Genomic DNA, 16,828 nt, shown 5'->3' with positions numbered 1-16,828 from the left:
CGAGGGCCTGCTGCCGCTTTGGTGACTCTAGATAACCTGGGGACGATCGCACGTTCCCGTGATGGCAACGATCCATTCGGATGTCTGTCCTATCAACTTTCGATGTTATTTTCAGCCCAAACCATGTAGACCATGGGTAATGGGGGAATCATGGTTCGATTCTGGAGAGGGAGCCTGAGAAACAGCTACGGCTACCACATCCAAGCAAGGCAGCATGCGCACAAATTACCTATTAGGTATAATTAGGTGAGGGCCTGCAAGTGAGCTGACCCTGTAAAACATTATATGCGAGGGCATGCAGGTGAGATGACCCTATAAAAAAATAAAATGCGAGGGCCTTCAGGTGAGCTGACCCAGTAAAAGATTGTAGGTGAAGGCCTGCTGGTGAGCTGACCCTCTAAAAAATTATCTGCAAGGGCCTAAAGGCAAGCTGACCCTGTAAAAGATTGTAGGTGAGGGCCTGCTGGTGAGCTGACCCTCTAAAAAATTATATGCAAGGGCCTAAAGGCAAGCTGACCCTGTAAAAGATTGTAGGTGAGGGCCTGCTGGTGAGCTGACCCTCTAAAAAATTATATGCAAGGGCCTAAAGGCAAGCTGACCCTGTAAAAGATTGTAGGTGAGGGCCTGCTGGCAGTATATGCGAATGGCATATATGCGAGGGCATTATATGTGACGAATAAGCATGTTGATATGATGGAAAAGGAGGAGGAGAAAAGAAAGATTCAACCATATACCCTTGTTTGTGGTGGAAGGGGTGCATGGGAATACAGTGTATTCAGTACATTATAAACAACACATGTAAAGTGCCTATATGTTCAGCCGCTTTCCTTTGGTGGAGTCGAGAAGTCATGGTCAATCCAGGCCTTGTTCATTTTTATAAGAGTCAACCTGTCAGCATTTTCAGTTGAGAAACTGCCCAATAATCTTACAAAAACCTCTGGAAAAGCATGACATTGTGAATGGATTAATGGAATTTATTTACCAAAAAAATTAAACATATACAGCTTTATTCTACATAATTAAAAAACAAATCTTTATTTCATGATGAAATAACCTTTGGATGGTGATATATTTTCCTCAAAAAGCATTTTATATAAAAAAAAATCTGATTTAAATCCAAAAAATCTGATTTTTCTTTTTTAAATCATTGATTTTTTTTATCCACCCTGTATGAAACTTTTTTGTAGAAAAATGTAATTGAATTACACTCCTTACACTATCTGTCCCTTCCTATGCTCAGCTCTTCCTGACTTCGAATGAGTCGAACACGCGTCATTGGGTACTATATAGCACCCGATGACGTGTTTCGGCCAGCCAATCACTGTAATGCCAGTAGCCAACATGGCTACTGGCATTACAGTGAGGACAGTACTTACCTGCACGTTTATTGGCTGCTTAGCAGCCGCAAAACGTGCGGTAGGGAGACTAGCATTGCGCTCGAGCACATGCGGTATTCGGCCGAGTACCGCGATGCTCAAGCCGAACTGGTATTCGGCCGAGCATGTGGCTCAACACTACTCTGCACCTGTTCTGTGGTTTTGACCAGCACCTAGTTTTGGCTTGCATTAACTGATGGAAATAACGGAAGTGTAAACTCAGCCCAAGAGGTTGAAAATACAATAATAAATTTATATAAATGTTTATTAAATAAATTACATATACCAGCAGATTGTGGGGGGGGGGGGGAGAGAGAAAAAAAATTGGCAGAACTGTACAACCATTAAATGTTTATAAGGCCAAAGGATTGGCCAGTTGTATTTCAACTATTTCCTTTTGTTCTCAGAGAAATAATGTTCCCAGGAAGATAGTTTATCCTTTGGCTGGCTTTACCTTGAAAATGATATCGCTATATATCGAACAACCTTTATGAAAATATGGAATATAATGTTGGAACGTATATATTGGCTATAAGAAGGTATCATTTATTTAACTGTAGTTCAACCTATTCTGGTCTAGTGTGTACGACCACATTTACAACACAAGATAACAAACATCACGTAGACGGGGAAATCCAATGAGCGAATCAAACTTCATTTTTAAGTTATAGACTGAAGCAGGTGAAAACTGAATAAACTATCAAACTTTCAAAAAAATACACAATTAAAAACTGAAATTTACAACTCAAAATTGGGTAAATTTGAATAGGTACAAAACATTCGAAATTTCACAAATTTACAAATTTGAAAAAAAGAAAAAAGCATAGAAGAAAGTATTGTGTGAAAAGTAGATTGTGGGATATGACAAAACTATTGATAGAGGCAGCATCCAATGTGCAACACTCTGATCAGAGCAGCTCCTATACTAAAGTGCTAGATATTGCTGCCCAAAAAAAAAAAAGATTTTTCTTAACTAATCCACTGTACATGTACATCCCAGAAGTTGTACTTTGTGTAGCAAGTCTACACAATTATTTTTACAGGTCATTGATTGACTGAAGGAATGGAGTCAAAACATTCTTTTTCCGATGCAAAAAAAAATCAACAATTTTCTTTTCTTCACCTCTGTTCTATTTTCGTCAGGTCTGCAGATTGTGTATTATTATAGCCGGTAGTGGACTCAAGGCTTTTGAAACTTGGCCAGATGGTGGATGGGAACTTTTGTTCAGAACTGATGTTGACGGCTTTCAAGACAGAGCTGTCATTTGCCTGGATAGTTGGGAAGTCGGAGTCCTTATTCCAGTTCTGATGTAAATCTTCAAAGTCCCACTAAAAATAAAGCAGTAATAGAAACACAATTAAAGGGGTATTTTTGGCTTTGCATACTATAGTACGGTACTAACACATGATTTTTATATAAACAAATAAGACATATATTTCCTCTTTTACTTTACATCCTCGTGTATGTTTCACTTTCATCTAAGCTCCATTACTCCAAGAAAAATTCTGCACGTTCATTGCTTCTGTGGAATTGAAGGGGATATTCTGTGGGAAAGCCTTCCCTAATTTCCTTTAAATGGATCTAATCCAGTTTTTGGCAGAGTAAGTTATTCCTTACTATGAGGTGTTTTTTTTATTTTTTATTATATAGTAACTAAAGTGACTGATATGCTGAAATTCGATTCAGACGCGTCGCCAAATTTTTTCAAGAAATTTACTTCGTTCCAAATTAATTACATGCTGGCCTGCAGGGAGAGTATCTCGGTGTACTATACATCACTGTGCATTGCAGCAACATGCATAGTTAGTCCTTTCTGGTAGTGGAACAGTTGCTGTGCGTCAGTAGGACAGGCAGGTCTCATACAGTATAAGGACGTGCACATCATCATGCAGTCCACCAACAGTCCTAGGTAACCCCTAGCTAAACAAAAAGAAAAACACGATCGCTGGATGACACTGGCAGCTGCTGCTACCACCTGCCCTTCTTCTGCTGATACTTCTGCCGCCTCCAGCAACATTTTTGCCACTGCCACTTACTTTGGAGGGCACTGGCAACTGTCTGTTGGACATACTATACTGTAACACTAACTGTATATGTAAAATAAGTTATTGAATGTCAATGTGGACACCCCACTAACAGTAAAAGTCGACAGTAGAATTGCGCATCTATTAACCTCCTCAGGACCGCCGTACGCAGGATTGCGTCTTTGCGGCGGTCCTGTTGTTCTGGGTGGACGCGCCGGTGCGTCCTCTCGCGAGACGCGAGATTTCCTGTGAACGCGCGCACACAGGCGCGCGCGTTCACAGGATCGGAAGGTAAGCGAGTGGATCTCCAGCCTGCCAGCGGCGATCGTTCGCTGGCAGGCTGGAGATGTGATTTTTTTAACCCCTAACAGGTATATTAGACGCTGTTTTGATAACAGCGTCTAATATACCTGCTACCTGGTCCTCTGGTGGTCCCCTTTGTTTGGATCGACCACCAGAGGACACAGGCAGCTCAGTAATATGTTGCACCAAGCACCACTACACTACACCCCCCCCCCCCCCCCCCCCGTCACTTATTAACCCCTTATTAGCCCTTGATCACCCCTGATCACCCCATATAGACTCCCTGATCACCCCCCTGTCATTGATTACCCCCCTGTCATTGATCACCCCCCTGTAAAGCTCCATTCAGATGTCCGCATGATTTTTACGGATCCACTGATAGACTGATCGGATCCGTAAAAATCATACGGACGTCTGAATGCAGCCTTACAGGGGAGTGATCAATGACTGTGGTGATCACCCCATATAGACTCCCTGATCACCCCCCTGTCATTGATTACCCCTCTGTCATTGATCACCCCCCTGTAAAGCTCCATTCAGATGTCCGCATGATTTTTACGGATCCACTGATAGACTGATCGGATCCGTAAAAATCATACGGACGTCTGAATGGAGCCTTACAGGGGAGTGATCAATGACTGTGGTGATCACCCCATATAGACTCCCTGATCACCCCCCTGTCATTGATTACCCCTGTGTCATTGATCACCCCCCTGTAAAGCTCCATTCAGATGTCCGCATGATTTTTACGGATCCACTGATAGACTGATCGGATCCGTAAAAATCATACGGACGTCTGAATGCAGCCTTACAGGGGAGTGATCAATGACGGAGGTGATCACCCCATATAGACTCCCTGATCACCCCCCTGTCATTGATTACCCCTCTGTCATTGATCACCCCCCTGTAAAGCTCCATTCAGATGTCCGCATGATTTTTACGGATCCACTGATAGACTGATCGGATCCGTAAAAATCATACGGACGTCTGAATGCAGCCTTACAGGGGAGTGATCAATGACTGTGGTGATCACCCCATATAGACTCCCTGATCACCCCCCTGTCATTGATTACCCCTCTGTCATTGATCACCCCCCTGTAAAGCTCCATTCAGATGTCCGCATGATTTTTACGGATCCACTGATAGACTGATCGGATCCGTAAAAATCATACGGACGTCTGAATGCAGCCTTACAGGGGGGTGATCAATGACAGTTGGGTGATCACCCCATATAGACTCCCTGATCACCCCCCTGTCATTGATCCCCCCCCCCCCCCTGTAAGGCTGCATTCAGTCTTTTTTTTGGCCCAAGTTAGCGGAATTTTTTTTTTTTTCTTACAAAGTCTCATATTCCACTAACTTGTGACAAAAAATAAAATCTCACATGAACTCACCATACCCCTCACGGAATCCAAATGCGTAAAATTTTTTAGACATTTATATTCCAGACTTCTTCTCACGCTTTAGGGCCCATAGAATGCCAGGGCAGTATAAATACCCCACATGTGACCCCATTTCGGAAAGAAGACACCCCCAGGTATTCCGTGAGGGGCATATTGAGTCCATGAAAGATTGAAATTTTTGTCCCAAGTTAGCGGAACGGGAGACTTTGTGAGAAAAAAATAAAAAATATCAATTTCCGCTAACTTGTGCCAAAAAAAAAAAATTTCTATGAACTCGCCATGCCCCTCATTGAATACCTTGGGGTGTCTTCTTTCCAAAATGGGGTCACATGTGGGGTATTTATACTGCCCTGGCATTCTAGGGGCCCCAAAGCGTGAGAAGAAGTCTGGTATCCAAATGTCTAAAAATGCCCTCCTAAAAGGAATTTGGGCCCCTTTGCGCATCTAGGCTGCAAAAAAGTGTCACACATCTGGTATCACCGTACTCAGGAGAAGTTGGGCAATGTGTTTTGGGGTGTCATTTTACATATACCCATGCTGGGTGAGATAAATATCTTGGTCAAATGCCAACTTTGTATAAAAAAATGGATAAAGTTGTCTTTTGCCAAGATATTTCTCTCACCCAGCATGGGTATATGTAAAAAGACACCCCAAAACACATTCCCCAACGTCTCCTGAATACGGCGATACCACATGTGTGACACTTTTTTGCAGCCTAGGTGGGCAAAGGGGCCCACATTCCAAAGAGCACCTTTCGGATTTCACTGGTCATTTACCTACTTACCACACATTAGGGCCCCTGGAAAATGCCAGGGCAGTATAACTACCCCACAAGTGACCCCATTTTGGAAAGAAGACACCCCAAGGTATTCCGTGAGGGGCATGGCGAGTTCCTAGAATTTTTTATTTTTTGTCACAAGTTAGTGGAAAATGATGATTTTTTTTTTTTATTTTTTTTTTCATACAAAGTCTCATATTCCACTAACTTGTGACAAAAAATAAAAACTTTCATGAACTCACTATGCCCATCAGCGAATACCTTGGGGTCTCTTCTTTCCAAAATGGGTCACTTGTGGGGTAGTTATACTGCCCTGGCATTCTAGGGGCCCAAATGTGTGGTAAGGAGTTTGAAATCAAATTCTGTAAAAAATGACGAGTGAAATCCGAAAGGTGCTCTTTGGAATATGGGCCCCTTTGCCCACCTAGGCTGCAAAAAAGTGTCACACATCTGGTATCTCCGTACTCAGGAGAAGGTGGGGAATGTGTTTTGGGGTGTCATTTTACATATACCCATGCTGGGTGAGAGAAATATCTTGGCAAAAGACAACTTTTCCCATTTTTTTATACAAAGTTGGCATTTGACCAAGATATTTATCTCACCCAGCATGGGTATATGTAAAAAGACACCCCAAAACACATTCCCCAACTTCTACTGAATACGGAGATACCAGATGTGTGACACTTTTTTGCAGCCTAGGTGGGCAAAGGGGCCCACATTCCAAAGAGCACCTTTCGGATTTCACTCGTCATTTTTTACAGAATTTGATTTCAAACTCCTTACCACACATTTGGGCCCCTAGAATACCAGGGCAGTATAACTACCCCACAAGTGACCCCATTTTGGAAAGAAGAGACCCCAAGGTATTCGCTGATGGGCATAGTGAGTTCATGGAAGTTTTTATTTTTTGTCACAAGTTAGTGGAATATGAGACTTTGTATGAAAAAAAAAAAAAAAAAAATCTGCATTTTCCACTAACTTGCGACAAAAAATAAAAAATTCTAGGAACTCGCCATGCCCCTCACGGAATACCTTGGGGTGTCTTCTTTCCAAAATGGGGTCACTTGTGGGGTAGTTATACTGCCCTGGCATTTTCCAGGGGCCCTAATGTGTGGTAAGTAGGTAAATGACCTGTGAAATCCTAAAGGTGCTCTTTGGAATATGGGCCCCTTTGCCCACCTAGGCTGCAAAAAAGTGTCACACATCTGGTATCCCCGTACTCAGGAGAAGTTGAGGAATGTGTTTTGAGGTGTCATTTTACATATACCCATGCTGGGTGAGATAAATATCTTGGTCAAATGCCAACTTTGTATAAAAAAAATGGGAAAAGTTGTATTTTGCCAAGATATTTCTCTCACCCAGCATGGGTATATGTAAAATGACACCCCAAAACACATTCCCCACCTTCTCCTGAGTACAGAGATACCAGATGTGTGACACTTTTTTGCAGCCTAGGTGGGCAAAGGGGCCCATATTCCAAAGAGCACCTTTCGGATTTCACAGGTCATTTTTTACAGAATTTGATTTCAAACTCCTTACCACACATTTGGGCCCCTAGAATGCCAGGGCAGTATAACTACCCCACAAGGGACCCCATTTTGGAAAGAAGAGACCCCAAGGTATTTCGTGATGGGCATAGTGAGTTCATGGAAGTTTTTATTTTTTGTCACAAGTTAGTGGAATATGAGACTTTGTAAGAAAAAAAAAAAAAAAGAAAAAAATCATCATTTTCCGCTAACTTGTGACAAAAAATAAAAAGTTCTATGAACTCACTATGCCCATCAGCGAATACCTTAGGGTGTGTACTTTCCGAAATGGGGTCATTTGTGGGGTGTTTGTACTGTCTGGCCATTGTAGAACCTCAGGAAACATGACAGGTGCTCAGAAAGTCAGAGCTGCTTCAAAAAGCGGAAATTCACATTTTTGTACCATAGTTTGTAAACGCTATAACTTTTACCCAAACCATTTTTTTTTTACCCAAACATTTTTTTTTTTATCAAAGACATGTAGAACAATAAATTTAGAGCAAAATTTATATATGGATGTCGTTTTTTTTGCAAAATTTTACAACTGAAAGTGAAAAATCACATTTTTTTGCAAAAAAATCGTTAAATTTCGATTAATAACAAAAAAAAGTAAAAATGTCAGCAGCAATGAAATACCACCAAATGAAAGCTCTATTAGTGAGAAGAAAAGGAGGTAAAATTCATTTGGGTGGTAAGTTGCATGACCGAGCAATAAACGGTGAAAGTAGTGTAGGTCAGAAGTGTAAAAAGTGGCCTGGTCTTTCAGGGTGTTTAAGCACTGGGGGCTGAAGTGGTTAAACAAGGAGGACAATGTTTAATTACATAGCTCTGTGCCCTACACAAGGATTGATGCAAACTGTGCTTTCTCCTATAGATCTCTTCAGCTTCAGATTACAAATTAAATTGATAAAATGTCAGCCTGTGTGTTTATTACAGGTTCAAACCTATATGGTCTGTTAACTGTTACACATCTCCTTATACTTCTATGTATATGTGGTTAGAAAAATGCTGGAAAAATCTTCAGTTTCCACTGAGTATTTATTACCCCTGGGGAAAGATATAACACAGGCTATTTAGACAGTACAAGTCTGAGACCATACAAATTGATGGTCTCAGTTATTAAGGCCATAATCTAATTAGCGATGGACGGTCTGCCGATTGGTTTTCCATTGCTAATCTACTTAAAGTGTAAACTCTACTAATCCTTTTGAGAAAACAATAAGAATCAAAGTTCTGTCACAGAGACCTCTTTAAGGCTAGGTCTACACGACGACATTTGTCGCACCAATGTCGCGCAACAATTTTTATAATGATAGTCTATGGTGTCGCACTGCAACATGCGACATGCTACAACTGCGGCACGACAGTCGCAAAAAACCCAATCAAGATGGATTTTTCTGTGACTGTCGCGTCGCAGTAGGTCGCAGTGCGACACCATAGACTACCATTATAAAAATTGTTGCGTGACATATGTTTCAGTGTAGTTGTGCCCTATGTGTCGCGCAACTCATTGTCGGGCGACACATGTCGTCGTGTAGCCCTAGCCTAAATCAGGGTATCCATTAACTCAGTTTAAAGAGAATTGGTCACAGTTTTATGATGCCCTATTTCAGAGAAGCATAAACTGATAGAGACCCTGACAATCTCAGGATCACTTACTTAAATTGACCCAGTCGTTTTTCTAAAATCTGTATTGAGCAGCTCCAACGAGAGCTGAGCTATGGAGTCCAATCAATACACTGCATGAGCTCAGGATTCCCAAAACTCATGCCAATGACTGGTAGCTTTCCTCCTTTACACACTATAGAAAGAAAGCCGTCAATCATCTGATGGGGTAAAGGGGGCCAGAGAGCCAGAAGCTCAAGGTTAGTGGGACTTCTGAGCTCATTCAGTGGACTCCAGAGCTCGGCTCACACTGGAGCTGCTTAATACTGATTTACACAAAACGAGTGGGTCAATTCTAGTAACGGAGCCTATTAATCAGGTTCGCTGTCCCCCTCCCAGACACCATAAAACTGCTTACAGTCAACTCCTTATGGGTGAACCTATTTGGGAGGTTCAGGGCCTTACATATTTATGTTGTTTTTTTAACTCCATCAGTTCATTCTTTGAGTGGCATTGCTTTTTATAATTTTTTTATTTTTTATTTCTTACATGTATTGTGGTTTAAATAACATGTTATATATATTTTTTTAGGACATTTTTAGGCAAAATTATTTTTTTCTCACTATTAAACTTTTATCCAACCTAGGTTCACATCTGCGTTCAACAGATCTGCAGGAGACCACCACCGGAACTACTGTATCCAGCATTTCCGGAGCCTGCAGGATTCCCCATTTACTATAATGGGATCCATTGGGTTTCCAGCATGAATGTGGACTTTCCGCTGGAGAAATACCACGGCATGCAGAGTTTATATTTCTGGCAGAAAAATCCACATTCTTGCCGGACACCAGACGGATCCCATTGTAGTGAATAGGCATCCGGCGGGCAACGGTGGTGTCAGACTATGCAGTAATTCCAGTAGACTGCTACTTTGCCAGGACAGACTACTAGATTTACCGAATACAAATGTGGACATAGCCTAACCACTGCATTTAAGTTTAAAAGGGATTGTCCTGTCACTGACAGCCTCTTCAATCTAATGGGCCACAAAAGCCATCAGTGGCTGTAGGGATAATATATAAATATAGCATCCATTAAGATGTATAGATGTCTATGTAATACATGGATAGCTTGAGTCTATCAAATCCAGAGACTGCAATATCCTCTTTCCTAATGCAGCATGGCTTTGCTTGTGCACATATTTAAATAAATAATGCACCTAAAGTTTCAGCATCGTCTCTTCTGCAACTCTGTTCAAATGCACAACTGCATTGTTCCTTGACCCAGATGGGAGGCAAAATGAGAAAAAAAGTTTTTTTGCTTTAAAATAAAAGATAAGCACTGGTGTGATCCCATTATTGCATCACGTTGCTTTCAAAAGCCTAATTTCTAAATGCCATTGGCAGTTCTCTTTTAATAGTAGTAAGAACATCCACTTGCACATGCCTATAATGCTAATCTTAAAGCACGATCTTCACCTACAGCCCTTTAGTGAGCACATCTTTCCAACTGTATACATTTGTACTGGGGGATGATAGTGTTAATCTACGGGGCTTGCCATATTTAGATGACAAATACATTGCAAATATGTTTGCAGTTTGCAAAATGGTGACCTTTGCTGCCTATAATTTCTAGTCACATGACTGTGGTGGTTAATCACAGCCCTGTGACACCCTGACCACAGATCCAAGCAATGACTGGCTGCTATGGTAGCTTGGCTTGAAGCCACAATAGACGACGTGTCACAGCCCAGTATTGGGAGGGGGGGGGGAAATATGATAGCAGTAAAAAGATGCATTGCAAATGGTCATCTGCAATTGGTCCAAGTCTCCAAATCCTTCTACATATTTTTTTCCAAAACTGAGAATAGACCCAAAATAAAGAAGAACTCTAAATTCCTAAAAACTGCTGGAACATAAGTTTTGAATTACATCCACCCTCCTAAACGGGTTATCCGGGAATTCGGTATTGATGGCCTATCCTCAGGATGGGTCATCAATATCAGATCGTCAGGGCTCTGACTCCCGAGACCCCCACGATCAGCTGTTCAAAGAGGCCTTGGACTCCGTGAGTGCAGAAGTCTCTTCCTAGGCCAGTGACATTACCATACATCAGTCATGTGGCCTATGCACAGCTCAATCCCATCCAAGTGAATAGGGCTGAGCTGCAATACCAACTATACAGTATACAGCCACTATACAGTGGTATGATGCGGTCCTCAGTAAGCTGTAAATAGACGTCAGCATTCACTGGTGCTCCAGTGAGTGCAGCGGCCTCTTCAAACAGCTCATCAGTGGAGGTCCCTAACCCCCACCAAACTGGTATTGATGACCTATCCTTTAAGGTACACCTCAGGTGAAGGCCTCAAAAAGTCCAACAATTTTGCCGCTACTGACCAACCAACTAATGCACTTGGGAGTGTACCGACTCTTATCCGAAGGCTAATGTCAGAGGAAAAAAAAAAAAAAGAATTGAGTATGTTTGATTTCAACTTGCCAGATCCTTTGTTCACCCCAGGATAAGCCATCACCAGAGATATCTCCCCAATTAGCACACATACATGCTTGGCTGAGCTGCGTGCATGTGTATGGATGGGAGTAGCCAACAGCTATCTACAGTATATAAACAACTTTGGACATAGCGATTACACTAAAGGCGGATTTACACTGTCAAACTGAGCAGGCAATTATCGGGAAGAAAGGATTCCTTCCTGATAATTACCCGCTTGTCAGTGGAGGAAAGAGCTGCATTTGCAAGCAACAATCTCCTCCACTGGTTGGGCACGAGCAGTGGCTACTGCTACCACTCTTCCTCATTCAGATTAATTGTTTCTGGGCAGCAGATCGTTGTACACACAGCATGATCTGCTGCCCACTGCCCAGAAACAATGATTTAATGTGCTGCATCATTTCACCCGATCTTTGGCACCTTTACACGGCCAGATAATCAGGAATTTAATACTAATGTTTGTTCCCAATAATTGGGCCATGTAAATTCACATTACCAGACAAGACACATATCTAAGACAACAGACTAGTTACTCCAACGTGACAATTCAGAAGAGCAGTATGTATATAAGTATACCATATTTTAGTCATGTAAAATCCCAGTCCCGCATGAAGCCCTGCAAAAAAACACATGATGCTAAAATATATTAAAAATAATCTTATTCCATTGATGGGGCTATGTGTGCCTTGGAACAGTTACTGTTGTCCTTTGATGACATATCACAAGATTTTCCATCAGGAGTCTGTCATCTTGTTTTAGAAGTATACAATTAAACTCGGAGAATAAGTCATCATGTCCATTAAATTTGGAAGTATTAAAACACAAGTCTTCATTCTAACAAATTAGCAGATAAGGCGAACTAGGAATTATTTTGGCCAGATGCCACAGCTTCTTATGTAAAGGGTCCACATACATTTCTACAAGAACATGACCAAACCATGGAAATGTTCTCCTGCACTCCTGCATAAAAAATTGCAAATCTACAGCGATATGATGTTTGACAGCTAAACTTCTGACCACTTAGGACCTTGACTATCCTGTGACTGGTGAGGTCTATGTCCTCTACTATCTTTAAGTTAGACAACAATAGAGGGGAAAAACAGAATCAACATGTGAGGTAGCTTTTCTATGGGAGATATGGAAACAGTCAAGTAGACCTATACTTGAACTTTTATATAAAGGACATTGGGGAGAGTTAGTAAAAACGGCATTATGCATGAATATCTGAATTTGTCCTGCTCTAGCGCGAGATGCGCCACTGCTAATAAGATGTGCAGGCTTCTAAATAATTGTAGTGCATGTCGGGTCAGCCGTGTATTAGAACTGAAATCTATTCCAGCCTGGAGCTGGAGTAGATTTCTGGTGTAATGTTCGCCTCCTCCTGTTCACAGCCCGACCACATTATTTTTTATTATTTGAGCGCACTATTAATTCCATAGCACTTTACATCTAACAGAGGGTATACATGGATGATCCAAAACACCACATGTACAATGAGCATGAACTTAGTAACAGACTGGTACAGAGGAGGAGAGGACCCTGCCTACCAGGGCTTAAAATATACCAGGGAAGGGTGGAAGGAGACAGTATGTGGGGGCAAAGGCAGCTCATCTGGCTGTTAGGTGGCAGCAGGGTTGTAGGCTTTCTTGAAGAGGTAGGTTTTCAGATTGCTTTTGAAGGTTTGGATGTTTGCAGGAATAGTCTGATCTGCTGGGGTAGTGAGTTCCACTTTTAGGAAAAGTGGCAAGGGGGTCAGACAACTAAAAAGTTGCACATTTTGTAGCAAACTGGCTCCTTCCACAAAATTTCCAAATTTTCTATGTCAGAAAACTGGCATAGATTCATAATAAGTCTCCCTCACTGACTGTTAACAGGAATGGACAATGCTGCAATACTCCGAACATCCGCTCATCTCCCTTTAACATTATTCCTCAGATGCTTTCATCCAACTGTATCCACCATACCCCATGCACTCAAAAGCACTACAGATACCGGCTGATCTATGCCTCATGTACACAACCATATTTTTTTCAGCATCTAATCCACATTTTTTGCAGATTTGACGAGGACCTGTTCATTTTAACGGCGCCGCAAAAAATGTGGACAGCACACTGAGTGCGCCCTCACGGATCTAATATTGATGGCCTACCCTGAAGATAGCTGGAGGGTCCTTGTCCAATACTCTAGCTTGTATACGGCTTTCGATGGCCTACGGAGTTGAATGGAGTGGCAGCACACATGCATGAACACTGCTCTACTGGAAAGAACATAGGGCCCGCATTCTCATCAGCAGGGAGCCCCAGTGGTCACACTCCTGCTGACCACACTTACCCCCTATTCATAGGATGTAGGCAGGGGCGTAGCTATAAGGGGGTGCAGAGGTAGCAGTCGCTACCGGGCCCAGGAGCCTGAGGGGCCCAAAGACCCTTGTGCCACATAAGAAGACACTGGTATTATAGAAAGTGTATGCAAGTTACACCTCTGGCTGGACAGAATGGATTAGGTAAAGAATTTGGTATGGAGGAGGGGGGGTGCAGTTTCAATTTTTGCCTAATTCAGCACGAAGGTTTGAGGGAAGGGGGGCCCAAGCTGAACTCTTGCACCAGGGCCCATGAGCCTTTGGCTACGCCCCTGGATATAGGCTAAGTGTCTGTAATGGGACAACCCATATGCAGTACATTTTATGCTGTGCAAGCACCATACTAGTGCTAAACATCATAGATGCACAATAATACTGTAATGTAATGTAGTTGTGTATGTATTCTCTGCACTGTGTGAGGGGTAGCTTTCTTTCGGGGGATCATCCTCACAGATACAGCTTCCGGACATCAGGTTTAAGGTCCAAACAGTTCCTTTATTGTGGCACACCAGTAAAAGCAGAACAAATAAAACAAACACTCAGCCGTCCAGGCTCTAACTAACCCCCCCTACCCCCTTCCCCTTACTAACACCCTGGGAGGTGCTTTATGCCAGCCTGAGTACCTCCAGCTGGTCTCACCTGTGGTGGAATAGGGGTGTGGACCGCACTATCCACCCCTTCCTTGCCTCTAACCTGTGTGAGACCTGTCACTGTCTCACAACTGCTATGTAAAAATATAAAATGACACCTCCATCCCTAAACTTACTTCATTTAAAATCAGTTGTGTGTGAGGTTGCAGTGATCTGAGGCACAAGAGAATGTAAGCAGGAATCCTCATAGCCAGAATATACTCTTGAAATGTTGATGTATAATGCAGGGAATAGATACTTGTATATACTCACTAAAACTACAACTATAAAGTGATTTTCTGTAACCCAGTCTATGTGTACGGTACAAGAAAAAAAACAAAAAGAAACAGCGACCTCTAGCGGTGCACATGTGTATGTTTATGCAAGTAAAATATTTTTTTTGTAAATATTAATATCATAATATATGAATTGTATTATAAAATGTGATACACTTAAAGTATGGACACCATTGCATCAATCATGTAAAACATTTTTTGGCTTGAATGTATTCAATAAATGGCAAGCTGCATAATGCTATTCTCTGCTAAGTCAGGAGAGGGGCTGAAGATAAACCATCAGAAAGTCCTTCAGGCAGCTTGGTATAGGGCTAGATGGTACCAAGGTATCTGGTGGAGGAATTAAGGTCCTTGCTTTACCTATAAGCTTCGCAGAGACTTCTCTCTCTCAACCTATTCTGGTGTTAGCCATAGACAAAGACACTGCAATATGATGAAAGTTCAAATATTTTTTGCAATCAGAATAAATGCTTCCATAATATGATTTTTTAAATGGTTTGCATTATTTGCACTGTACCACATGAACTTTACTGAGTTGACAACAATACTGTAAAAGTAGTGAAATACATACGATTCTTGCATTTGCCAAGGAAATTACCAAGGAAAATTGAATGGCATGAATGCTAATTAATCTGGCAGATTTCTATTGGCTGAAACAAATGAGTTTAGTAAATAATTATTATTACAGGGTTTTAGAATTTCAGCAAATATTTTACCTGGTGCAACATAACAGCTATATTTACAGTGCCCAGCTCTCATTTTTGGATAAATACCACACGGGTACACGGCTCACTACACGCGTCTACATATCACAGCCGAGTCTTTAATAAGCCCTGCACCCGTGTATCCATCACATGACCCGGACAGATTTGGGTTTCCATTGAATGACAAAAGGCAGAGATTTTGAGAACCAAGAGGAAATGATCCAGAAAGTACCGTATACTGGAAAATTGTATAACAGTTCACTATACAAGGAATGGAATTGGTTTGCTGACATCATAATCCATCTTGAAAAATGGCAAAATAAATTGCAATAATATTCTTTACTGGTAAACTTGAAATTATCATTCAGTATTTAGCTTAAACGGACATACATAGAATAGTCACATGTTGTTTTTTTTTCTTTTTTTTTTTTTTTTAAGTGGATAGTTTTCTTGGTAGAATTTTTTAAGTCACTCCATATATTCTATACTTCTTGTCTTGGCTCTTAAAAGGTTTTCCAAGATAATTAAAAATCTTGGACAGAATGTCTGCATCTACCTAGAGCTCTCGCCATGCACACACAGATCGACTGCTTACCCCCATCATCCTTCTTCCACCAATCGCAGAGGCACTCTAAGGCCCCTTTCACACGGGCGAGATTTCTGCGCGGGTGCAATGCATGAGGTGAACGCATTGCACCCGCACTGAATCCGGACCCATTCATTTCTATGGGGCTGTGCACATGAGTGGTGATTTTCACACATCACTTGTGCGTTGCGTGAAAATCGCAGCTTGCTCTATTTTGTGCATTTTTCACGCAACGCAGGCCCCATAGAAGTGAATGGGGATGCGTGAAAATCGCAAGCAAGTGCGGATGCGGTGCGATTTTCACGCACGGTTGCTAGGAGACGATCAGGATGGGGACCCGATCATTGTTATTTTCCCTTATAACATGGTTATAAGGGCAAATAATAGCATTCTTAGTACATTGCATAGTACAATAGGGCTGGAGGGGTTAAAAAAAAAATAAGAAAATTTTTTAACTCACCTTAAAGAGGACCTTTCACTAGAATAAAACATCTAAACTAACTATACAGACATGTAGAGCGGCGCCCAGGAATCCCCCTGCACTTACTGTTATCCCCGGGCGCCGCTCCGTTCTCCCGTTATAGCCTCCGGTATCTTCATAGTTAGGCTCCACCCAGGGGAACCTGCCGGGGTCTCCTTCTCCTATGCTGTAGCGCTGGCCAATCGCAGCGCTCAGCTCATAGCCTGAGAGAAAAAAAAGCCTCTCAGGCTATGAGCTGAGCGCTGCGAT

At 41.9% G+C, this 16,828-nt stretch overlaps 1 protein-coding gene across 2 annotated transcripts in view; it reads right to left on the bottom strand.

Annotated features, from left to right (window-relative positions):
• Positions 1 to 1,706: 1,706 nt before the first annotated feature.
• TMEM44 (transmembrane protein 44) overlaps positions 1,707 to 16,828 on the bottom strand; it is a 68,393-nt gene continuing 53,271 nt past the window's right edge. For both annotated transcript variants that reach the window (XM_040428332.1, XM_040428331.1), the window contains one exon: positions 1,707 to 2,705. In XM_040428332.1, the coding sequence (XP_040284266.1) occupies positions 2,496 to 2,705 (210 nt within the window). In that variant the 3' untranslated portion in view covers positions 1,707 to 2,495. The remainder of the gene's footprint in view (positions 2,706 to 16,828) is intronic.

The sequence above is a fragment of the Bufo bufo genome, chromosome 4 (assembly GCF_905171765.1).
Source record: "Bufo bufo chromosome 4, aBufBuf1.1, whole genome shotgun sequence".
NCBI classification, from domain to species: domain Eukaryota; kingdom Metazoa; phylum Chordata; class Amphibia; order Anura; family Bufonidae; genus Bufo; species Bufo bufo.
Note: the sequence above shows the minus strand (reverse complement) of the source record. Positions and strands in the feature narration are given on the sequence as shown.